The 25,412-nt window shown below is 32.8% G+C and overlaps 1 protein-coding gene across 13 annotated transcripts in view; it reads right to left on the bottom strand.

The window, feature by feature from the left end:
- The window catches only part of LOC142341591 (uncharacterized), a 499,295-nt gene that overhangs the window by 181,049 nt on the left and 292,834 nt on the right, over positions 1–25,412 (bottom strand). The window contains exon 1 of one of the 13 annotated variants that reach the window (XM_075392655.1): positions 7,809–8,007. The exons of 11 other annotated variants lie outside the window; for them this stretch is intronic. In XM_075392655.1, coding sequence (XP_075248770.1) covers positions 7,809–7,818 — 10 coding nt within the window. In that variant the 5' untranslated portion in view covers positions 7,819–8,007. Of the gene's footprint in view, positions 1–7,808; positions 8,008–25,412 lie in introns of those variants that run through there. One more of the 13 variants, XM_075392661.1, reaches the window with a different exon arrangement.

Raw genomic sequence — 25,412 nt, 5'->3', positions numbered from 1 at the left:
AGGGTCCAAAAATTGACACCGTACTAGTTGGCAAGATTTCGAAGAATCTAATTGAAAAGAAATAATGGCAGAAAGAGGTTAACACAAACTTAACAAAAATATGCTTCAGAAAGATAAGTATGGAAAAAGCTATCAAACAAAGCTTCACACTAAAATTTCAGCAAATATAAAAAGAAAACTTCATTTGATGCCAATCAAATATTTCAACACGGAACGCAATAAGTAAACAAGCAAGCAGTTTTCAATAAAGCAACAAAAAATCAACATTTAATTGCAGGAAATCAACTTTATAATTTAACACTTTTCATTGTTACTTTTTCATCCAAACAGCTCCTCTTTGATTAGTTTCAAACGTTTAATAGACCAAAATCAACTATTCGTTATTGGATAATACAAGAGCATTTTTTCAAAACTCTTACTTTCAAAGCAAGCACAAAATTAATTTATCTTTAATGACTTGCTTTCGGAAAAAAAGGCCCGAACGAAAGAATTAATTTTGCATATTTTCAAACTGAGTCAGAATCTACCCTGTTTTTGATTTCACAAAAAATAATGAAAAACATTCAAAGACCACAAACTGCGGCTCAACTTTCTGGAGCGTCCTATTTGTGGGGCAATTATATATGTTACAACTATTCTTTTTATTTTTAAAAAAATGACTGGAGGAGCTTAAGCACCAAATTGCCTGTAAGGAGAAAACCAACACCTTAAACTATAGAAAAGACACCGCTTACAATTTTTAAATTTGCTAAAGCACACTTGTATAAATTCTGATTGAGCATTTTGGAGCTTCGATCAATTATTAAAAGATTTTGCAAGAAGAGAGCCAAGATAATAGGGCACATTTAATATATGTACAATTTGGGCAAAGACTTTAGGAATTAGAAGAGAAAATGAAGCTCGGTAATGTGCTTTCGCACACAATGTTCGACCCCGCTCATCCAAAATTTTGACTTAATTGCCCACCAAATGAGGAGCAGATAGAAACCTGCATAAAATCAAACAAGGTTAGAAAATATTAAAATAGTCTTTTGAAAAAATAATGTGCACCCTCCAGACGCATGTGCCAAAGTTTCTCATAATGATTTACTGTGTAATGACGCGTGCTCTTTGAACAACAATTACAGCAAAAATTCAAAATGTATTTTCTCCGAAAAATTTAGCAACAAAGTCAAGTGAGCATCCGATTAAAAATTAAAACGAAAGTCACATGTAGCTCTTCATAAAAAAAAACACGGAAAATGACAGGAAACAAAAATTAACACAATTTTTTGAAAAAAAGTGTCACAGTCATAAAGCCAACAATTACATATCCAGCAAAGATATCAATAATTGCCGCAGAAAAAAGTGGATGGGCCGCGTCGACACAGAATGAATTAAATGTTCATAAAAGGAACAAAAAAGGCACAACTCAAAAAATACATTGATATTGAAAACAAACAAATTCAAAGACATCAAAACAATAAGCTATAAAATGAAGGCACCAATAGATTCATTTAAACCTCAATATTAGCAATTCTGACTGAGCAAACAACCTCATTTAGAATGAGTTGAACGACTACAAAAACCGCGGCAACTAAAAGCAAAAACCAATAATTTAGTTATACTTTGCACAGAGCGATGTCGAAGCCATTAAAACCGTAGCTGTTTACTGAAAATTTTAAAAATCATGTTCAATTCAACATCTTTTATCAACAAACGTGCCAGCCTTTATTATTGTTACAAGACACCATTAAGAACTAAATGTAAATGTAATAAAAACTTGCAATCCCGGAGTAGTTGGAAAACTCGTAGTACCGATATAAAAAAATAGTGAAAACTAAAACAAATTAAAATAAACCATTCTTGTTCTACCAGAAAGAAAAGGGATCGTTCATTCATGACTGTCAAGGATTGATCCCTAGGATCAACGACCGATCCATAGGATCACCATTCGAAACCCAGAATAAGACTGTCGAAGATCAACGATAAAACAAATATTCAAAGTCATAGGAGCCAAGAGGTGTCAATTGAAAGCATCAGATATGATCAATTATAAATCTTTAGGAAAATATACGGGCTGTCAAAAATCAAGATCAATTCACAATATTACAGAAAAGACAACAAATGCAGGCAAATTATTAAAAAATTTACAAATACACTACATCGAAGCCAGAGAAAGCTTGAAGATTTCTATAAAACCATTAAATGTGATCATTATGCATCATTGGAACTTAAATGAGATCTGCAATTAGACAAACCTCGGTATGAAAACTGACGGGTCTAATTTTGATAAAGTTAGAGAAAAAATACGCGCCACAAAAAATCCGTATCTTTTCTGATTGTGAAATTAAACAATTAGAAGACCTTAACTAGCCTTGTTATCCCTGCGGCTCCATTACAAACACAACTCTTTACGATGAAGATATCGATCGGCCAAAATTGACTGAACAAAAAAACAGTTGAGCATATAGTTCCTCCTCCCCTCCCCCAAGAGGGTGGAGTCGGAACAAAAATTAGAGATTCGTAGGATTTGGGTAACAGGTTTTGAGGTGAAAAGTTTCCAGAAATATAGTGGGTGGGGGGGGGGGACAGGAAATCGGCCTTTCTTAACTTGTCCGGAATTAATCGATGGCAAATTTATGTCAGTCAATTTGCATTAATTGAACTAACCTTCCAAAATTGGACTCTCCCTTATAAAAACACACGCAAATTACAGAAATAAGAAAGTTTATCAAAAGAGAATCCTTAGTAAACCTCAATTTCGGCTACAAAATAGCAAAAACCTAAACTTTCGTATATAAATCTAGTGAATAGAACGCCATTATAAACTGCAAAATTCGCCTCCATTAGCACTGAAAACTGACAAAAAATTTTTGCTGACCTCCATTTTGAAAATGACCGCGTGAGCAATATAGATAGTAGGCTAAGGGTAAAAATAAAAATGTCAACGAAATTAAGCCGTCAAAATAATAAAACAAACAGCCAAGTCACGACATATGGTAAAATAATAGGACGCCTGCACTTCAAACCAAGCCACATAGCCAAATGACAAGACATAGCAGACCACGCGGTTAATGCAAGTACCTTCTCAAACGAACTGTGAAATGTGCCAAGTGGACTTAAAATTGCTCACAAGTGAAATTTTAATTAAGTCGCGGCTACAATCTTCTGTTCATTCATCATATTCATGATGTGTAAACACTACTCAAATTTGACAGCTCGAATTCCGAAATTATATTCTGTAAGGCACAGGTAAGGCATGTAAGTATGTGGTGGCAAAAAACGTATCTACTTAAGAACTTGGAAACTTAGAGAACTCAGGTTTGTTGGAGCCGCCTTAATTCACCCTCCCCCCCCCCCCTACCCACCAATTTCACCTTAATTTGTAAGTCCGGATAAACAGATATCAGTAAATAAAAAATTATAAAGAACAATTAAAACCCCCTATAATTTGCTTAGTAAAATTTAGGCTGAAATCAATAAGATATTACAGTTATCGTAACAATCTTTTGAAATTTTTGTTTGATTTTATGTCATACAAAACAAATAACAAAGTGTAAAAGAAAGTGAAAAGTTATATTTAAACCAGATAAATCTATTTTGATATAATCCATGATTTGGGGGTATTTAAAGGTACCTCTAAATAAGAAACAAAATATTCCACGGCTTGCGACGGACAATTGGCGTTTTCACGACGTAAAATTATGGCTCGCTTGGAGAATAATAGTACGTTGATCCCTCTCAAAGTTAAAAGACGTAAATTTGAGGAGTTCGAGGCAACGTTTGTAATAAATACGACCCAATTAAGAGTTTGTGACGAGGTGCTTCCACTATTTGACGATTCTGAAGTTCGTTAAAAGTTTAGGTTAACTTATTTCTAATCTGATGTCACATATATGACCTAATTCAGCGAACCAAAAGGATAAATTGAAAGGATTTATTTCATACTGTTTACAAAATAAGCTCTACAAAGTATCAACAGTCCAAGAAGAATAAACTTCAAATACATAAAAACTATCTCGAAATGTACAAGTTTACAGACATTTTCATACTTTTACGATTCAATTTGTGTGAAATCTCTTCAGTTCTCCACTCTTTTATCCAACTGGCGCACGGTCTGTTGCGGCCGCAGTTTAAATAATCGCATCTCACTTTAACGACTATCCATAAAAACAGACCATATCTGAAATCAGTACTTTAAAAGTACCAACCATAAGTTGCTATATTTAGTTAGTAAAATCCATAAATAGCTATTCAGGTATTCAAACCGCACTATTAAAAAATACACACAAATCAGCCTCACACCGCATCAAAATGACACCAAATGAAGCTTCCTTAATTGGAAAATTCGATAATAACAATTTTTAGGGGAAAATTTGCTAACAATGTATAAATGACGCCTTTAAATACACTATCAACATTTCTGTAAAATTGTGCACAGTTATTTTGCGTAAATTTTTGCTGTTCTGGTTTGGTAAAAAAAACTTGCTTGCAAACACAAAGTTAATATAAATGCTGAAGAATAACTTCGTTGAGGAACGGAGTAATCTTGGGGTGGGGGCGGACAGAAACCCACGGGTCTGAGAAATTAAGTCCCATAAAAACTTATCTCCAATGCCGGACAATTAGCTGACTTAGACCTGCAGGAAATACACTCAAGTTATCTGACTTAATTTATGTAACAGGATCAGGGTTAGTATAAATAGAGGGTAGGAAAGTGTAGTCACAATTGCGGCCCAATTTTTATGCAAATGAACAGACAGTACACGCTATGCTCTTCTATTTGCTGTAGTTAGACTCCTGCGTTCGATTTCCTGATGATAGCTACAACCATAATTTTGGCAGAGCAAGAAATTTATACCAGCGTTGGATTGTACTACCGAAGTTGCATGTGGAATAAATGAACAAATATGAGTCTCTTCCGTTCAATCAACCTTTCTTAATGGTTAGATATATATTATTGGTGCTCAATGACATGAACATTAATTTTGGATGGGGTGGGTTCAAAGATTACACTCAGTAAATCACATTCGAATCCATGAAAAAACTAGGAGCACAACAGTTCAGTAATTACAGCCGAAGAGCATATCTCATTAGCACGCCGAGACAAACAAACTGAGCCAACAGACTGCCAGGAAAAAACTGCACAGTAGACTTTGTAGATTTACCGCAGTAAAAAAGATCTAGAAACAAAGAGTAGGAACCAGAGAGAGGCTTAAAAAAATTACTGTCAGGAGAAACATTATAGGAAAAGACGTTCTCATTAACGATAAGTGCACTTTCCTTGGCCAAAATACAAAATCTTATCTTGTCTCTCATCTATCTATCTTGGCGCCTCTCATTTAGGCGAGACTTTAACTTGAGTAATCAAAATTTTTGATAGCTATTGGGTTGACGTTAAACAAATTTACTTAACTTTTATTTCTTAATTCAGTGTATTTATATCACCAAAAACTAAGTTCCAATCATTTTCACCCTTCCAATCGTTACCACGCTTGTATTAGAGAAAGGAAGTGACAGTGCCGATAAATTAATTTTAGTGAAAATAATTATGAGGAAGAAAAAAGAATTAGAGAAAAACGAACATTTAGAGAAACGACAAAAATAACTGGAAAAGGGCTGAGCATTTTAACAAAAGCTTCTGGAAAACTGAAAACAATATAGAAAGAGCGTACCGGGAATGAACTGAAGGTTCAGAATTGCCTAATAACAAAAACATGTATTTAATTGCTAATTGACTAAAAGTTACAATTCAGCTCCATCAACAAGAAAAAAATGCTGTATGAGATCAATTTCATATAACAAATAAATCACAAAAGAAACAACTTTGCAGAAAAAACCTCATAATTAGCAATTTAGTGCAGCCCGCATTTAAAAAAACCTTCAAAATTTAGGTCAAATAGCAGTTTCGTAAAAAAAGACTTCGAAGATTTTTCTAACTGTGAAAAAGAAGCCATTAACAGCCGTCGGTAAAACAATTAAAGACCGTTCTCGCCACAATGAGCACTTGATACAGTGGTAAAAACAGTATTAAGTCAGGTTCGTAGAATGAATTACTGTTTTAAGTTTTCTCGTATAGTTTTATTTAGAGCTTCACATATCCACATGCAACACTCCGTCATTAGAAAAAAGCTTATTTGAACATATGTATTTAATATTTTGAGTGAATGCTTTTGTTAGTGTTGACACTTTTTTCCCAGTACTTTTTAAAACACAAAATTTTTGCCTGTCTTTGTTGTTCTTTTCGTAGTCGTAATACTTATTCTGATTAATGACAGGTCTCACTATCTTTAAATCGGGTTTAAGGGAACGTTATTAATCGCATATAGTAATTCTTAATTGTTTTAATGAATTTGATACAACAATTTATTGTAAAAATTTTTTTAAATAATTTATTTTTAGATAATTAACACATTACCTTAAAAAATGGCAGGTTCCATTGGAGCGAGACCTAATCTATCATGAACAGAATTTTAGAATTTTGAGTGAACAGCTTATGGTTCAATGGCTTAGACACATTGTTCTCGCAATTTTTCGACAGATTTTTCGTATGATCTTTCATTATATATGTTCTCAAAAATGTCAAATTATTTTTGAATTCGGTCCTTTTTGATATTTTTGTCAATATTTAATTTATTCTCATCAATGGCGGTTCCCTGGTAATTTCTTTTAACAAAAACATTAAACTCTGTATGGACTCTATGTCACATGTGATGTTTTATGACCTTGAATCATCATGTGAACATTTTGTAGGAACGCACATTAGAGAGCCTCCTTGTTAGTAGCTCAATTAGAAACTACTCTAATTCTATTAGTGTTCTAAATAGACTATTGTTTTTTTATTTGCAAGTATAAAAAAGTTTAAGATCATGTTCCAACTAAATTAGTACGAATTTTGACACAATCTAATCTGACTAAAAATTCCTATATTTAAGTTAAAACTGCTGCTCTGTATTAGCGGTTGCTTTTGTGTTGTCATGCTTTTGAGCTGTCAGATTTTCCCAGTTTACTACTAAAACGATTCATGCAAAAATTAAATAAACATTACGTTGTAAAAAACATATTTCTACCATTAGCACATTTTAATGTTAGCTCTTTTCGCAACCCATGACAGGAATGGTCATTTTTCAATAATCCAAGCTGCGGTTTAAATCACATAATTATATAAGACTTCTATCATATAGCAAAGCTTTAATTCGGTTCATTTAATGTTCAAGAAGTTTGACAAAAGGGAAAACTTTGTAGTAATAGTTTGAAAAATGTTTCTTTGCAATTGTATTTGCTCGTTTAAATCTGCTTTTCCAATCGAATCTCTTTGCGCCATACAGAAACGCTGAGGCTTTTTGAGCCTTTACCAGGCGATTCTTTAGGCGAAATTTTGTTAGATTTTGTTTGGAAATTTTTAGGAGAGCCTGTTAATTTTTTTCTGTTAGGAGATTGGTTCTTATCAATAGAACTCACTATTAATAAATCAGCATAATTTTGCACCAGTTGATTGAAAGCTGATATACTGTAAAAATCCATACTACGTGACAGATGATGAACGAAGGTGCATTTAACGTTTGCTCTTCAATAATTCCTGTCAAAATAAGTTGACCAATGTGTTAAGCACGCATTTAATAGTAAACAGAGGAATAGTTATACAACACAAGCGATCAACGATCATTTTTCTCCACCAAAAAATTTTGATGTAGTTCATTTTATTTTTTCAGCTATCATGGTACTCTTATGCGATAAAGAATTTGATATGTAGTGGAAAGTTGTGCCCTCGTAAACGATATAGGAAAATATAACATGGTTTAAATAGACGAGAAAATAAACCTTACCTGGTTTCATTTTTCCGCCACTGAAAATGATTCTATTGTAATAAAATACTTTGGTGCATTCACTATACAGAGTATATGAACAGACAAACAAACTTGGAAATTTTAATTTAAAATCACTAAGAACGGCTGAAATAGCAATAAATTTCAATCAAGTTCACAGGTAATTAAATCAAATTTTAAGCTAAAAAAATGCAAGAATGATTGAAATAAACAGAATGATAAAAGGATGTACAAAAATTGCGATCAAAGAAGAGAAAACTATTAAAAAGATAAGCAAAGGGTTTGAAAAATGGTAAAATGGAGTTATATTTAAAAATTAGGACAATCACTGCTACTCAAGACAAATAGAGAAGGTTCGAAGTTCAATTTCGCCCTAGATTCTATAATAAATCCTACTATACTTGATATTTAAAAGAGATAGCTTTAAACAACAATACTGTGTGTACAGATAGATTGGTATAAAAATATGGTATCATTTGTTTTCAAAATAAATTTCCTACTCAATTTGGAAGTTAATGTAGCGTGATCATATCCCGAGAAAGCTCACTAACTCGGTTAGTTATAATAATCATAATAATACCGCATGCTGCTCATATTTACCCCTCAGGGCGCAAAAAAAAGAGTAAAAAAAGGTATACAAAAAGTAAAAATGTCAATAATAAAGCAAAAATTGAAAAAATAAGTATGAGGATATACGGAAACTTGGTAAATAAGAGTATGCGGCAAACTGCTCCATACAATTTATTCAACTAATCTCTAAGCTAACAAAGGGAACAGGACAAGGAAAGAAAAAGAGAGAAAGATAGTTGGAACAACAAAGGTTACTTTCTAACACAGAGCAATGAGAGCTTTTCCTCTCTTCTGTTCACGTTTTGTTCACTCTCTTCTTCTGCTATGCAATCCACCATTTGTGATAAAAGTTGACTTGGACCTAGCAAAGTGTGGGCTTGAGGGGACAGTTAGGCAAAGGGGTTCTAGACTGGCGTTGATCTACCAGTTGTCACAGAGCCGCTAAGGCCTCTTCACCACAAAAGAGTGACTTTTTCAAGCGGCCCAAGTGAGACACGGCCAAATGGAGACTAATATTTTCCTGCTGAAAAAGAAGGAAAAACGGTAAAGACGAAGCTGCTAAAAGCTATTTGAGGGATCCTAATGTTACATCAATGGAGCATGCCATCAAAACTACGCAAAAGCATTTCGCATTAAAAGCTCAGCGCCCAAAAACGTGATAAACAAGAAGAATGTGACAATAATTAATATCATTCACGCACCAATATTACCAAGACATGAATACCAATTTACATTGAAAGCAAATCTGAAAGAAAAGCGGTACTACAATAGTCCTGTAGGAACATCATGCTCTATCTTGAGGACAAATCTCGTCAACGAGACAAGATTAATTAGGTGTCGACTCCTTCATTTGGCAAAAGAAAGTCAAAATGATGCAATTGCACCTGTACAAAACAAAGCCGGTACAAAAACGATTAACATCTTCTCAGTTAGAGAAGACTTCTCGGCCTGATGGCTGTATCAAAATGTCAGAGGGGTCTAATCAGGCGCAACTACTTTTAAAATACACCAGTACCGGATCGGAACTAGCGTATCTTTGCAAGCCTAGCGTGCTAACAATTGCATCAACTGATCTTAAGCTCTAGTCTTGGGAATCTCTTATAGCTCACTCTATATCTTCCTCAAGAGTTCATTTCTCTAACCCGGTATAGAAAGCATTTTATGAAGCTTTCAAATTTCTTATTCTTAATTCCTCTCACACCTAAAGCAACGAGAAACAGATGTGCGTTCGCAGAAAATTCTTCAACGAGCAGCAATGTGCGTTCGCACTTAATGTTTCAATCATATGCTAAACAATTTATCAAAACTTGGAAACGTAGAATCTGTTGAACGTAGATGAGTATCAAATATTGTAAATATTATTTCAGTATAATTTTCCTGCTATTAAAAATGCTGGCTGATCAGTCACGATGGAATACTTTCAAGGTCAACTAGCTGTCCAAATAAATATCGCATCTTTTTAAATGAAAAACATAGCCGGCAGATTGCCGGAATAGCTGCGAAAGAATAGACCTGCGTGCCATATAATAGAGATAGAAACAGATACAGATCTAAACTGAAAAAAAATCGACGCCGCTCAAAAAACTAAGTAAAAAACATTCAGCGATAAATTAATAAAGCTTGTTCAATATCATTCCGCAGAAGCCTCTTATTGGGGACCTTAACTGCACAAATGAGTTCCTTTGACCTTAAACAAATTCAAACTAAACTTAAGTTTTAAAGTGCAAAAGTCATTTTATTGAGTGAGGTAAGTCACGTATGATCAAAATCTAATCACGCAAATAATCTAAAAACTTTTGCTAAAGCGAGTAAGAAATGACGTCACGCGCGCAAATGCCGTTAGTGAGAGGAAGAAGTCATTCAGAAAATTTGACTTTTTCAGCTTTGCTGTGTGAACAAATAAAAAACGAAAAAAGAGCGTCAGACGACGAAACAAAAAAACATAGCAGGACAAGTCCTGACGCACAATTCACAGAATTTTCACTGACTAAACAGAAAAACTAGACCTAGAATGGACTATGAGTGAATTGAGAAAACCATTTTTAAAAAATCAGATCAAAAAATTAAAAAAAAAACAAAAAATCAATGTCAAAATGCCGCATGTGAACAAAAAAACCACTAGCGAGAAATGAAAATTTAATTCAAACAAAAAACTAGGCCTAGAATGAGCTGTGAATTGATTGGGAAACCATTTAGAAAAAAATCCGATCCAAAAAATCGAAAAAACAGTAAAAATCAGAGTGAAATTGCCGCATGTGAACAAAAAACCACTACCGAAAAACCGAATTTTTGTTCAAACACCATTTTCGCACTCTACTTTAAAATTAGAGCGAAAAAAATTCACGCCGCAAAACCTCTCGCTTTTTCGCTCCATTTCCTGTTTCGGCGTGACCAAAATCACTACTCCAATTTGACTTCAAAAATCATGAAAATGTGTGAACAGATCTTAAAAAAAAAGACAGCGCCCCAATACAATTCAAATTCTTTGAATTGTAAAAAAACCAAGAGCACCGCAATATAGCTTCGCTCAGCTTACAGCTTCGCAGCTATAATAACAACAGATACTTGGAAAATATTTATCAAACAAGAGTTTTTGTCATTTAAGAGGCTTAGGTTTCTCAATTTTTAGCCTGTCAACGTTTGATTTTATCTTCAAAGACACTAAAACACAGGGCTATACTCTAAAACCCTAAAACGTGAACTTAATCAGTATAAAACGTACAAAACTTGTTAGTATTACTAATTCGGGACAAATTTAACTACTAGCAAAGAATGCAGGCGAGATCCAAAGGTAGACAAAATTAAAGTTCCCGGAACACAAAAGATCGTTGAAGTAAAAGATATTTCTACGACACACCAGCCAGCAATTAGAAACCATTCTACTCCATCTGAAGCCAATAAGATCTGCCATTAATAGGACTACGTGACGAGACAGCGAGGAGGATACCAAATAATCGGGAACTGGAAAATTTATTAAAACTATGAAAATAATATTGTCTCTATGATAATTTGTCTTAATTATAAACTTAAACCAATTAATCCATTCACTTAGGCTATGTTGGAGGCCAATAAGGCACCAATGAGAAAAAACAACAAAAAGAATATAAGTATAAAACTTAATAGCTAACTCAAAAATTAGAAAAAATGGTGTCAAAGTAATGAAAAACAAAAACTGCACAGCCTTCCGTTTCTAATAAATTTAGCAATACCTCATTAACGAGCAAATTAGATACACCATTTATTCGAAAAGTGATAAAACAAGAGAAAAGTGGGAAACTCAAAAGTTCATTGATATTTCAATAACAAATTAGGGCTAATTGAATAAAAAATAGCCAGCCATTGGAAGGATTCTAATTGTTACAACTATACGCTATAAAAACACACCCATCACCTTTGAGCAATGCTTACAAGACATAGAAAACAACAGCGAAAACAGAATTTAATTTACTGCACGTAAAACAATTTTTTTTCTCGAAGACTTAAATTTTGTTCAGAAACAAACTTCTCACTTGACTTTAAGAGTAGTTTGCGCTCATTCTACTACCCCTGCGTGACTAAAATAACTACTCTAACTTTATTTCTTTTTTACAACAAAAAGTAGACAGTGTGTCAACAGTTCTTAAAAAAATAGCCCTCCAGCACAATCCAAATTTGTTGCGTTATTGGGAGATATCTTTTCAAAATTCTATTCATTTTTTCGACAGAACTTTTAATGGTACCACATTTATAGCTCTCAGCTAATTAAATCCATCGGCCAGAATACGTTTAACAAAAATTAGGGCTAGTATAAAATTTCAACGTCCCTTGGAACAATAAGAGATATCATAGTTTAATATCATAGTCTATTATAATTTCTATCGACCTATTAGCTGATTTACATTGAGAATGAGAGACCACATCACTTTAAACATAACAAGGCGGCTCGGTAATGTGCGATCGCTTATAAGGTTCCGACCCCGCTCATCCACAATTTTGGCATAATTGTCTACCAAATGAGGAACAGATAGAAAAACTGGTGTATGAACGAAAAGATAGACTCCAAAGCAAATAACTCAGTGGAGTAAAAAATGATGCATTAGATTGATGAGATATGCCGATAATAAGAAAATGAGCGAAGACGAACGGCAAAATCAAATAACAACAACAAACAATAATTACATCAAAAAATTTATTTCCGTTTTAAAAAAGCAAAACTAAATAAAAAAGTCAAAATAGCGTCAGATAAAACTGAAAATAAACAAAATAACTTGTAATTCACCAGAAAAAAATGGTTATTCACAAGTTCATAATAAAGCTTGGTAACAATTAGACAAAAAAGAAGAGAAACGTTAGATTCGCTGAACAGTTAATTTCAAAGTAAAGAAAGACATTAAGAATCAACTAAAATATGCCATAACAATTACCAATGCTTCTATAGAAGGGAAATAGGAACACTTGTTATTCAATTTTTCATGCAGTTACAAAAAGAACAACAAATAGACAACAAACTAAAAATCAATTAAAACTTGCCAGAAAATGCTTTTGAAGCCGTAAAGCCAGACTTTGGGCCCCAAAATATGTTCGATTGCACCTTCTTGGAACACAAGTACTGTATTATTTGGCCGCTCATCAATGAAAATAAGCAACAATTAGACAGAAAATAAAAAAATGCCAAATTATGTAATACTTGTTTTCTTTCGAAAAAAAAAGACATGAAAGCCATTAATTACAAAATGAAAAAGTTGAATAGGTTCTTCTGTTCTTCTAAAGGAAGCCCTTGATACCTGCAATTATCCAGAATATGTCTTACGTCTACAAAAAAAAACAACAATTTTAACAAAAATCAAAAATTCATTTACTTTTTTTTGTGAAAAACCCGTGTGGAAGCCAGTAAATTCATAACGAATTCTTTTAAAATAATAGATTTTGTCACACCAATCTCTTTTGACACCTTACTTTGAAATGTATTATGTAGCCTCTCATTAATGAAACTAGGTAACAATTAGACCAAAAAGAAAAGAAGCAAGATTATGTAAAACCTGTTTTTATCGAGAAAAATTTGTTTCCCAAGACATGAAAGCATTTAATTACAAAATGAAAAAATTGATTAGGTTCGTTTATTCTTCCAAAGGAAGCCCTCGAGACCTGCAATTAACAGGAACATGTCTTAAAATTACAAAAAGAACGTCAAATATGACAAAAATCAAAAATTACTTTACTTTTTTTTGTTTAAAACCCATGTCGAAGCCAGTAAATTCATAACGAATTCTTTAAAATCATTCGATTTTGCGACACCAATCCCTTTTGAAATCATCTCTTAATAAAAACAATGTCATTTTTAACCTTTAATTAACGTGACCAGGTAACAAACAGACAATAAAAGGAACAAAATTGCGAAGTTGAAAGGTTTTTTTTTTAAATTTTGGAGAACAATTGTCTTCAAAGTCATGAAAGCCATTTTCTATCTTCTAATATCAGAACGTCGGCTCATCTACAATTCTAGGAAAAACCAGTCAAACCGGGTCATTGTACAGGAAATTAAATAGGATTAAAAAGACAAAGTAAAAATGACAGTTAAAGACAAAATTTAAAAAATTCAATTAAAGTGTTCCAGAAAGTATTGTCGAAGCGGTAAAGAACCACAATCTATATCTTTAAGGATTTAAATATCATCAATTGTGCGTTATTTTGAACGCAAAAAATATGATATATGAATGAAAATAACGTGGTAAATTGACAAAATTAGAAAACATGAAAAATGGGCAAATACCTAAAAATTAAAAAAAATTTGTGAACTCTATTAGTATCAAAGCCAGAACACCATAACTTGAGGCGTAAAACCGCAATAAAGACTGATTTTGAATTCAGCTGAAAGAAGGAGCACTTTTTGGTTGCTGACACTAAGCTACAAGTTGACCAAAGTAAGAAAAAATGTAGGCAAAGTTCAATAAGCCATTTCTTATTTAAAATTCAAATATTTTAAAAGTCAAAACGACCATTAGCTTTCAAGCAATCAATTAGATAAATTAATTTCGGGCTAATTAGGAAGCCAATAGGACCTATCACTAGTGAGCTTTGATTTGAAATGTTCTGTTATTTAATTAATATAAAAAAGATCGAATTTTTTTAATAAAAAACCGGCTGATGACAATCCAAATTATTTTTGGACTGTAACGGTCCAAGATTGGTACAGAACTAGTCCTGCTAATTTTGATTGTTCATTAGGAATATTTATTTTTTGGAATGTCATTGATATAGATATTTTGTTTGTTAAAGAATCAAAAGTAAATGCTGCGTTTTTGATAATCAACGAATAAAGTTAGCAAAAACGGCAAAGTTTCATTTACAGAGCACTCTCAACGGAAGTTGAAGTGGAATTAGCCCCCTTTTCAGTCTACAAAGATTGTGTTAGTGGTGTTTGGTTGTGCAATTCCTGCAAATTTAATCAGAGTGGACTAAAGAAACTTATTTTGTGCTATTTTTGATGAAAAAGTCTGAATTTTGCAAAATTTTTAGCCGGAATTTGTGACAAACAAATTCAATGAAAATAGCCGACAATGTATTTTGTCTTTAAACATAAAATCAACAACATTTTCATGAAAAATTTTATTAAATTTTATCAAAATTGGCGAAATTCTAGTAAAAAATTCCGAAAAAAGGTGAATGAAATCAACGGAATTCACTCTATTTTCTCGAAAGTTTAAACCCCGATATCTCCCTGTCAAAAACGAAAAATCAAAAAAATCTTTTTAATTCCATATTCTACGCTGGACAAGCTTTCTAATGATACCAGTCTCAACTCTCTACGATGAATATATCGATCGGCCAAAATTGACTGAACAAAAAAAAAAAACCCAGTTGAGTATATAGTTCCTCCCCCCTCAAGAGGGGTCGGAACAATAATTGGTAGTAAACTCTATAAAAACCATATAAAAACCAGGACCAATTTCAAAAGCTGTAATTACCCGGACTAAACGCTCCGCCGAACAAAACGGCCCGCTGAAAACTGCGAGCTTAAACCTGTACTAGTAAATTGGTGATATGAAACCATTCAAAATTTTAGCACAAAGAATTATTTAATGCCTTCAATTATTATTGCTTTGAAAATTTTCCATTCAGCAGTCACCACACACATTGCTTCAACATTCCAAAACAATTTCAAGAAACTCAACTTGAACTAGCGCAACTTGGGTCTTCGCCAAACTATGACAAAAACTAGTCTAAACAGTATACGGCTCGTAGAGGCAACTTGTAATAACACAGCACATTATAGCTGGATCAGTGTGCATTGATAATTAAGATTTTGTTTTCACACTATACTATATCTGGTCCTATCTCTAAAATTTCGTGGAATTAAGACTCCTAGTTAGTCAGCACTGCGTGTTCTTCCTTCGAGCCTGCAATTCAGGTGGAAAGCGATTAGCTGACACTATTTTCTTCCCAAGACACTTCAGCTGGTAGCCACTACAAACGACAGTTCAGCTGTAATCTTGTGTAATCTCGCCATATAAATGGTAATATGGACACACACTACTTCCAATAGAGACAGCCAGACATACGCAGTGTTGTCCACGGCTAACAGACTCAACATACAAGGAAGGACTCATTCAAAGACACAAGGGTTGAAAGTATGGCATAATGAAGACACTTGCAGATCAATGGACAATTTGCGACAAAATAGCTGGTATGGCGAGGGCAAGCTGAAGAAAGTTGTGTCCGCTCTATAAACAACCTCGAGATTTAAGACTATCAATAAACCTAAGACAGAGAAAAATTGCTATGAAATGCATATCGATCACAGATAGAAACAAGGAGGCTCGGTAATGTGCGTTCGAACATAAAGTTCTGCCCCCGCTCATCCGCAATTTTTGCATAAAAGTCTACCAAATGAGGAAGATAGAAAACCCCCAAAAATTCAAGTATTAAAAAAAATTGTACGAACAAAAAGATTGCCTCCAACGCAGATAAATCAGTGGAGCAAAAAATGCCGCATTAGATTGATGAAATCAGCCATTATTAAGAAAGCAAGTCCAGACAAACAAGAAAATCAATCAACAATTACAACAAACATTAATTACATCCAAAACTTTCTCCAATATTTAAAAAAAAACTTATTAGCAAGGTCAAAATAGTGTCAGATAAAACTGAAACTAAAGAAAAACACTTGTAGTTCAATAAAAAAAAATATGTGACCACTCCATAATAAGGCTCGATAACAATCAGACAAAAAAGAACAAAAAACAGAAAAGTTATAAAATTGGCTTACTTTTTTGCAAAAATTAGGTTCAAGGTAATGAAAACCATTAGATAGTAATTGAAAACATCCAAGATTTTTATGATGAAAAAAGCCTCCATAGGAGGGCATTAAGACCTGTCTTCAATCAATTTTTTATGCGGTTAGAAAAAGAACAACAAATAAGACAAGCAAAAATTCAATTAAAACTTGCGAGAAAACACGATCGAAACAGTAAAGGCATATTTTACCCTCAAAAAATTTTCTAGTGAGCCTTCCTCGAACGTCAATAATCTGGTATGTGTGCTCTCTTTAATGAGAACAGGTAATAAGCCGACAAAAAAAGAACAAAGGGCAAAATTAATACTTCGACAAAAAAAAGAAAAAAGGGAAAATTAAATAATTTTTAGAAAACAAATATTATCAAAGTCATAAAAGCCATTAGCTATAAAATGAAATAATTAAACATGTTCGTTAATTCGTCCAAAAGAAGCCCTTGAGACCTGTAATTATTCAGAATATGTCTTACGACAACGAAAAGAGCGTCAAATTGAGACAAAATTAGTTTACTTATTTCCTTCCCCTGGCGACAGCAAATTCATATGTGACCTGTAATGAACGAGACTACGCAACAAATAGACAAAAAAGAAAAGTTAAAAAACCGTTTTTTTATGAAAAGCATCAGCTATCTACTCAAATAAAAAAATAGGCTCATTTATTCCTCGAAAAAACCAATGAGATCTGTCAAAATCCAGGAAATTTCATACGACTAAAAATTTCATACAACTAAATACAACTAAAAAAGTAGTAAAAACGATAGTTAAAGACAGATGAAAAAAATCAATTAAAATCTGCGAGAAAGGGGTGTCGAAGCATTTAAAACCAAAATTCTTGCCTCTCAAGATTTTTTTATTTTAAATTGTGCCTGATTTTGAACGCCAATAATGTAATATGTGATTTTTCAATAATGAAATAACGTGACGAAAAACGAGAACAAAAACGTCAAAAAGGGGCCAATTCTTAAAACTCAAAAAAATTGTCATACCTAGTAGTATCAAAGCCAGAAAATCATAACTTAAAAAGCAAAAAGACTAAATTTTAATTCAGTGGAAAAAAGAAAAAGCTTTCTTTCTTCGCTGAAACTAAGCTTCAAGTGACCAAATTCAGAAAATAAGAGTAGCAAAGTTCAATAAGCCATAGTTTATTTAAAAATCAATTATTTTTAAAATTCAAAACGACCAAAACCTTTTGAGTAAAAAAACTAGATACATTAACTCGGAACTTCTCATGAAGCCAATTGCACCTTTCAACACATGAGTTTGACTTGAATTGTTCATTCTTTAATTAACATGAAAAAGATCGAAATTTATAAGAAAAACCGACTGATTACAATCCGATTGTTTTTGGATTGTAACAGTCCAAAATTAGACCAAAACCAGCCTTGCTACTGCTGTTTGTCCATTAGGACTACAATTGTTTCGAATGTTATGAATCTAGATAATTTGTTAGTTAAGATCAAAAATAAATGCTTCGTTTTGGATAATCATAGAATAAAGTTCGCAGAAAACGGCAAGGTTTTAATTCCAGAACACTCTCAATGGAAGCGGAGGTAGGACTAGCTCCCTCTATAGCTTACAAAGATTGTGTTAGTTCTTTTTTGTATGTGTACTTCCGGTAAAAACTTCCGGCAACGGGGACTAAAGAAACTTATTTCGTGCAATTTTTGATGAAAAAGGCTGAATTTTGAAATATTTAGCCAAAATTTTAGCCAAAAAAATTAAATCAAAATAGTCAACAAAAAATTTTTGTTTTTAAAAAGAAAATTAACGGTACTATTGTTAAGTTTTCACGTACATTGACAAAATTAACGAAATTTTTGGCAAAAATTCCGGAAATTGTGAATAAAAATAACGCAAATCGGTCCAATATTCACAAAAATTTAAACCACGATAACTCGCTCTAGAAAACGAAATTTAAAAAAAATCTCATTAATTCCATATTCTACGCTGGACGGGCTTTTTAATGATACCACTCATAACTCTCTATGATGAATATATCGATCGGTCAAAATTGTCTGAACAAAAAACCAGTTGAGTATATAGTTCCTCCCCCCTTAGGAGGGGTCGGAACAATGAGCTACAATACTGCAAATAGTAACCATACAAATGAGCTCAAACGAGGCTCTGCCTGGCACACAGAACGTTCAAACATAATTCAATCCCACATTTTTAAAAAGAAAGTATTTCCAATGACGATGCTCAGCTTGCATTTCCTTATTCTCAGCTCAGTTTTCAATTCTGTTTTTTTTTTCTCGTGAGAGAACTCGAATTATACAAAAGAGAAACCAAATTGCAAAAACAAATCCACTTTAAAGATTGAATTAATCGCAGCAGGAAACAAGCTTTCGAGAAGATGCACCTAAACGAATACACACAACTGACACATATACCAATCTCCGAAGAACTAAAAAGACAATCAGGGAGTCTATGTGAAGCACAATATTCCAACAAAGCTCTCAAGTTTGCAAGAAAACTGTCTTACTAGCAAAGAAGGGGTTGTTCGATTAAATTAAAGCAAATAGAAGCAGCTTCTTTTGGGAGAAATTCGGAGAACCCCATTCAAATACCATACCAAAAAAAAATTCAACTTGTCAAAATTTTTACCTATTGGTTGTTAGTTTTTCAAAAAAAAAACGCTTCTTTAATAAAACGTAAGGTTCAAAATTAATTAAAAAAATATTCCGAAAGATGAGAATCAGATTATTTCTGTTAAATTGCCCATAAAAACAAAAAATTATTTCCAGCTTTACCTATGAAAAACATTGACTTCAGAAAAAAAAGTAACGCGCTTTTAACATAAAAATTTTCAAGGGAATAAAAATAATAAATTGAAGGAAACTAAAAAAACCTCATAGCGTCTAATATTAACAGCAAGAAAAATGCTTTCTTTTCAATATTCACAAAAATTCGGCGGTGAGAAATTATTGCTAGAAGCATTCTCGTACCTTCTTGAGTCAAGCATTTTTCTTAAAAAAACAATTCCTTCAAAATTTTCGAAACAAAAATATAGTAAGAAATTGTACTATTAGTTTTAAAGCAATAAAAGCAAGTGTTTAATTAACTTCAGAGGTAAAATTTTGGTAACCTAATGCTAGTCAATTTAATGCCCTGTTTGCTGCTGCTTTCTAACTGCAAACGAAAATATCAAGATTTTATATTGAAGACTTGTTTGACTCATTATTAATCAAAAAAGATTATCAATATCAACAGTGGCAAAGAAAAAGAAAAAAGAGCAGGATATGCGGAGATGTGAAAAGCGGAGGCATGCAATACGGAGTTTCCAAGACGACGCAAACAACTCAGTATTTGTAAATTTGCATCCCTTTTTTCCGAAACTTCCTAGATTAGATATCGTCCATTTTGGTGAGGATCAAATTATAGTGTCTTTCGTTTCTAATTCAAAAATAATAAAAATCAAAAGAACCGATAATTATCAGAAAAATTATTTAACAAATTGGAAAAAAAGCTGGGGTTCAAAAAAAATTAATTTCGGGATCTAATTTCAAGCATCAAACTTCGAATCATCCGATCCGCGTGCTTTTTAAGTTTTCAAGCCAGGACAGAGAAAAAAATGTTTTCTATTCAAATTCAAATTCAAAAATTCAAATTCCATTGTATTCTGGAAAGTTATGCTGATAACTTGTCCATTGTGCAACAAACCCTGTTGAGCAAGAAAGCTCATTTTCAAAATTATTATCATTTTTTTTTACAAATTTGATTAAAAAAATGTAACAATAGATACGGTGGTTTGCAAAAACATTGACAAAGTACTCCACAGCTATCTCGTTAAATAACAATTTTAACCAGAAAATTTATATCAGTTTAATCTTACAAACTTAACTCTCTGAAAACAAACATCACATTTGCACTTGCAATACATACAGAGCGAACTGTCTAATTCCGTTTTCAAGGCTCTACACCGAAATTTTTGTTCTGAAGCACTTTATTTGGGAGGAACTATATGCTCAACTGATTTTTATGTTCAGCCAAATTTCACTGATTGGTATCATTTGTCAAGCTTGTGAAGCAGAGAATTTCAAATTAAAAAGATTTTGGAATTTCCCTTTCCCCGAGGAGTAATGGAGGTTTAAAGTTTCTTGAACGTTAGCCTGACTTCTGTTGTTTTGTTTACATTTTTCTTAAATATTGCTCTTCAACTTTCAACAGCCTCATTGGTTTTTTTCCTTCAAAGATAAAAGAGAGTTGATGAATTATCTGAATCAACAGTTTTCGCTAAACATTTTTTTCGCTAAACATTTTTTTTATATTTCAAAATCGATATTTATGTTAAACAGATATTTATAAAAAAAAATAATCATATATTAATAATTTTGTTTCCAAAAAACGATTTGAAAATTTATTGTGGCAAGAATGCGATTTTTTAACAGTCGAGCAGCGATATTAAAACCAGTTATGGTGTCATTGAGTTTTGTAATGAAAAAGAAATCGGATTTTATTTTGGGTCTGTCCCTTTTATTTTTTTTGCAATTTTAATCCTTATTACAGACAAATCAGTTTTAAATTAACACTTCAATTACTGAGAGGCTCCTTTATGTTCAAATAAGGTCAAATGAATAAATATTGTTTTCTTAGTAAAGCTCATCGTTTTTATGGCCCCGACAAATTGTTTACGTATTTCTTTATGAATATCAGAATTTTGCCAGCGTTTGATGTTCCTTTTGTAGTCCTATGAGTGAGTCTAATTCACCAAATGTCTAATTCGCTATCTAAAGAACGAACAAAGAAATTATATAATGCTTTCAATTGATATATAATGTTTATCCGATATTATACCTGGATAAGTATACAAAGTTCATCATTTGTTTTTTGATATTTTGACTTTATGGTCAACTTGGCTTTCGTGGTAACAATTAGGAAAAAAATAGTTTTGTTTCAAGGGAAAAGCAGCAATTACGAGACCAGTTTTGTTCTAGTTGTAGAATTTTGCAACTCAAAATATATTCGGATTACAACCGGGTGCTGTGATCATTTAGAAACTTTTTTTCACCTTTGTTTGCTTTTTTTAATGTCAGTTACAGACCAGAATGATTTCTAGTCAACATTAATTAATTAATTACAGGTCAAACTTAAGTGCAAATGAAGGCTAATGAACAGACATGATACTTTAAACAAAACGCTCATGGATTTTTTGGCTTCAGCACTGCGTTCTGCCTTTATTCGATGCTATTTTGTAATCTTTTGACCGAGTTAGACTTATAACATGTCCAATTCGTTTCCTAATTAGTTCGCACTTTGCCTGATTAATTACTGTTAATTGAGAGCTTATGGTGGTTTTGGTTTTCAAAAAAGAAGTTTTTTAGAATGGGCACTGCATTCTCTTTCGACTAAATTAGAAGGTAGGGATTTTTGCAATAAGATTAATTAAGGATTTTTGCGTTGATTGTACGAGTTTTCATAACCTCTTTTTTAACAATTTCTAAATTTTGATATAATCTTTTGCTGTCCTGTCCTATTACCACCTCTATGAAAAGTCACCTATCACAATAATTGCAGGAAAAGAAGGCGCAAAAGATTGTATGCAGCTTTTTTAGTGATTAGATTATGATTTTATAGGCTTCGACAGTTTCCAATATTGAAATGTCTTTTTGGTTTTTGACTTGTGCTTTTTGTAGTTGTATGACATTCGGGATCATGACAGGTCTCTCTCAATGTCTCTCTTTGAAATTAATTGTTTTCAAAAAGTATAAAAGTATTTTTTGCCCTTCTTGATTTGGTTTGCTTTTTACTTGTTTTCAATGGAGTTGGGTCCCAAATCTTTTCTAGTGATAAGCAAGTCAATTGACTTAGTTTAATTTTTATCTGATGCTATTTTGACTTTTTCATAAATTTTTTCAAAGAGATTAGGTTTTGGTCTTACGTAATGCTTGTTGTTCTTTAATTGAGTCTTGCGTCTTACTTTACTTAATGGAAGGTATCATCGGCCACCTAAAGAGTTATTTTTCGAACACTAAATGAATTTTTAGAATTTTTCTAACTGCTCCTCATTTGGTAGATAAATAAGTCAAAAACGTGGTTGAGTGGGGTCGGAACATTGTGGGAGCGCACATTACCGAGCCTCTTTGCGTGTAATTTAAACTGAGTAGCGCCCTTTGATTGATTTTGTATAAACTTTAAATAAATATTGACAGGGACAGATGAAAATTTGCAAATGAAGAAGTAAATAAAAACTACTACCGTCAGACAAATAGCTCTTGAACTACAGATGAGACGCAAGGTGTGGTTGCAAAGATAAAAGCGGCTGGGGGCAAAAAATTGGCCTACATAAATCTCCCTTTAAGCCATGAGCAGCAATAATCAGCAGCTCCTCTGAACCGTACACTCAGCGCCTACTAAAGATCTAAGAGACCCAATGCCCTCCAGCTTGACTATTTTATCCTGTTTCTTTTACCAGGGGTTCGAGTCACTGAAGCCAGCTAAAAACATTGAAGAGAAGAAAGCGCTCACGCAAAAAAAAATGAATATCCAAGAAAAACACAAACCATTATAATATTTAATTCAAACTTCGTCTGAGAGCAAATAACTCAGAGCAGATGAATAATAACCGTTTTAAACTATTTTCAAACCACTTTGAATTGAGCATCGAAGACTTTGAAAGGCGGATAATAGTTGAATTTTAAGGGCACTAGTGGCTTCAAAAATGGTAGTTAAAACTTCAAAAATTGTACCCATATAAGCAACCAATAAAACTCTTGGTCTTCTCATACCCAAACGAATAAAAAATTACTGAAAAAGCTATATTAGCTTATAAAAACAAGAATAAATCAGTGGGTACCTACAACATTGTTTGAAGGTAAGCAGTTGAAAAATACCTTAAACTTTGTTGATTTGTATCAAAACGGTCGCTTTCAAGTTTTGCTAAACCAAAACAGGACAAAAACGGTTCGATGAAAAAAAAACAGAGTGCCGCAAAAATTCTGAAAAAGTCAAAAACTCCTGTTTTTACCAAAGAAAAGAGATTCTAATGAAACTATTACAGCACATCCGGAGCATCAGATAGTATTTTTCTTCCACAATGTGCGGCGTAAGATCAACTTAGCACATATGTCGAAAAAAAATAACAAGAATTATTTTTAAAAAAAACTTCTTTGAAAAGTAAAACTTAACCCATTATTTGCACCATTAGTTCTCCGAAAGTAACTTCTTCCAAAAACAGTTAACGAAATTTCGATTTCAAACAAAGTATCCTCATTTTACCCAACAACCGTTTTTCTAAGTCTTTTTGTGAGTAATCTATAAGTCTACAACAAATTAACAATATGATTGAGTTCCTGCACTGCAATTAAGCAATTAATAATCAAAAACAATTGGGTTCAAAACATTTTACGAAGTGTTTCAACTAAGATCCAATGCTGTCTTTTCTGAATGCTGTCGTTATTGACAATTGCTGATATGCTTAAGTAATTTTGGCACAATAAAAAATCTAAACAAAGTTTTCCACATATTACACAAACTTTTCTAGTACAACACCTTAACAATTGGCGAAAAAACTGCATTTCAACTCCTTGAATTAGAGCAGTTTTCTTTGGCTAAAGTGTAATTTATAAGTTTAAACACTCATTTCAATTTTTCAAGTTGAACTTGATGCAAATCATGATTTGCAAAGCCTCCGAATGAAGACGATGTGAAATCATGAAATCGCGAACACATGGTAATTGATCAAAAAAATCTTGACTGTTGCAAATATCAGGCAACTTATGCCACAACATTCCCTTTATCAAAATCAAGTCATCATTCATCTTTCAGACCAGGTATCCAAGAGATAAACGAAAAATTGAACTCATTGAAACTGAACAAAAGTTTGCTTCCATAGCCTATAAGAGAAAAAAAAACTATTGAAGAGTGAAGAATAAAAATTAATATTCTTTTTTACGCTGAACCAAAAATTGAAAATACTCATAAACCCGCTAAAATCTTGTGCAATATTTATATTTCTCGCAATATCAGCAGTTGAACATCTCTGGCGAATTCACACAAATTGACAGTAGTAGTTGCATAGCCGAGTAAAATTTTAATGAAAGCCACGTTAATAAACTTTCCATGAGCTACCTTAAAAACCTATTTTCAAGAGCAGTGCTAAATTTGGATCGCGCGAACAATTATCATTAGTAGCGGCGCTCATTATATAAAACGTTGACCCTGAAAAAGATTGGAACCATGAGCCTCCATAAACCTTGGAATTGTTGATTGGATTCCTCCCATGACATTCATTTTGTGCGATTAAAATCATTCAGATAGATTAACAAAAACCAAGTACGATCAAGAGATTTGTCTTATGCTTGGGTGCAAAAAGCATGCAATGACGTAAGCTCAATTTTGATATGTTGCTAAAATAGAAAACGGCATTGTGCATGCATTACCTCATTTTTCATTTCAAAATCATAAAATTTCAATATATTGGTAATGACATGGGATCCCAGGTTAGGTGCTCGTTAATGATCAGACGGTTTAAAATCCACAGTGTGTATGTGTGTGTGTGGGGGGGTTGGTTTAAGGGCGTTTTTATTACACAGAGGACCTTAAAGTCTAATCATTAACGCGCTAGTGATTTAACACTCTTTCACCGATAAAAAAAAACTTTTGAAAGCAAATTTCATTCACTATTATGACTGGCTCTATAAAGCAATGCGATTTGCTTGGTTATATCTTGAGCAGTTTGTGAATAAAACTTTTTATGTTGGCGAAAATAACGGAGATGCTAAAGAATATTTTGTGAACACCAAACTGTCCTCATAAAATTGATCC

Source organism: Convolutriloba macropyga, chromosome 6, assembly GCF_964194025.1.
Source record: "Convolutriloba macropyga chromosome 6, txConMacr16.3, whole genome shotgun sequence".
Classification (NCBI taxonomy): Eukaryota; Metazoa; Xenacoelomorpha; order Acoela; family Convolutidae; genus Convolutriloba; species Convolutriloba macropyga.
Note: the sequence above shows the minus strand (reverse complement) of the source record. Positions and strands in the feature narration are given on the sequence as shown.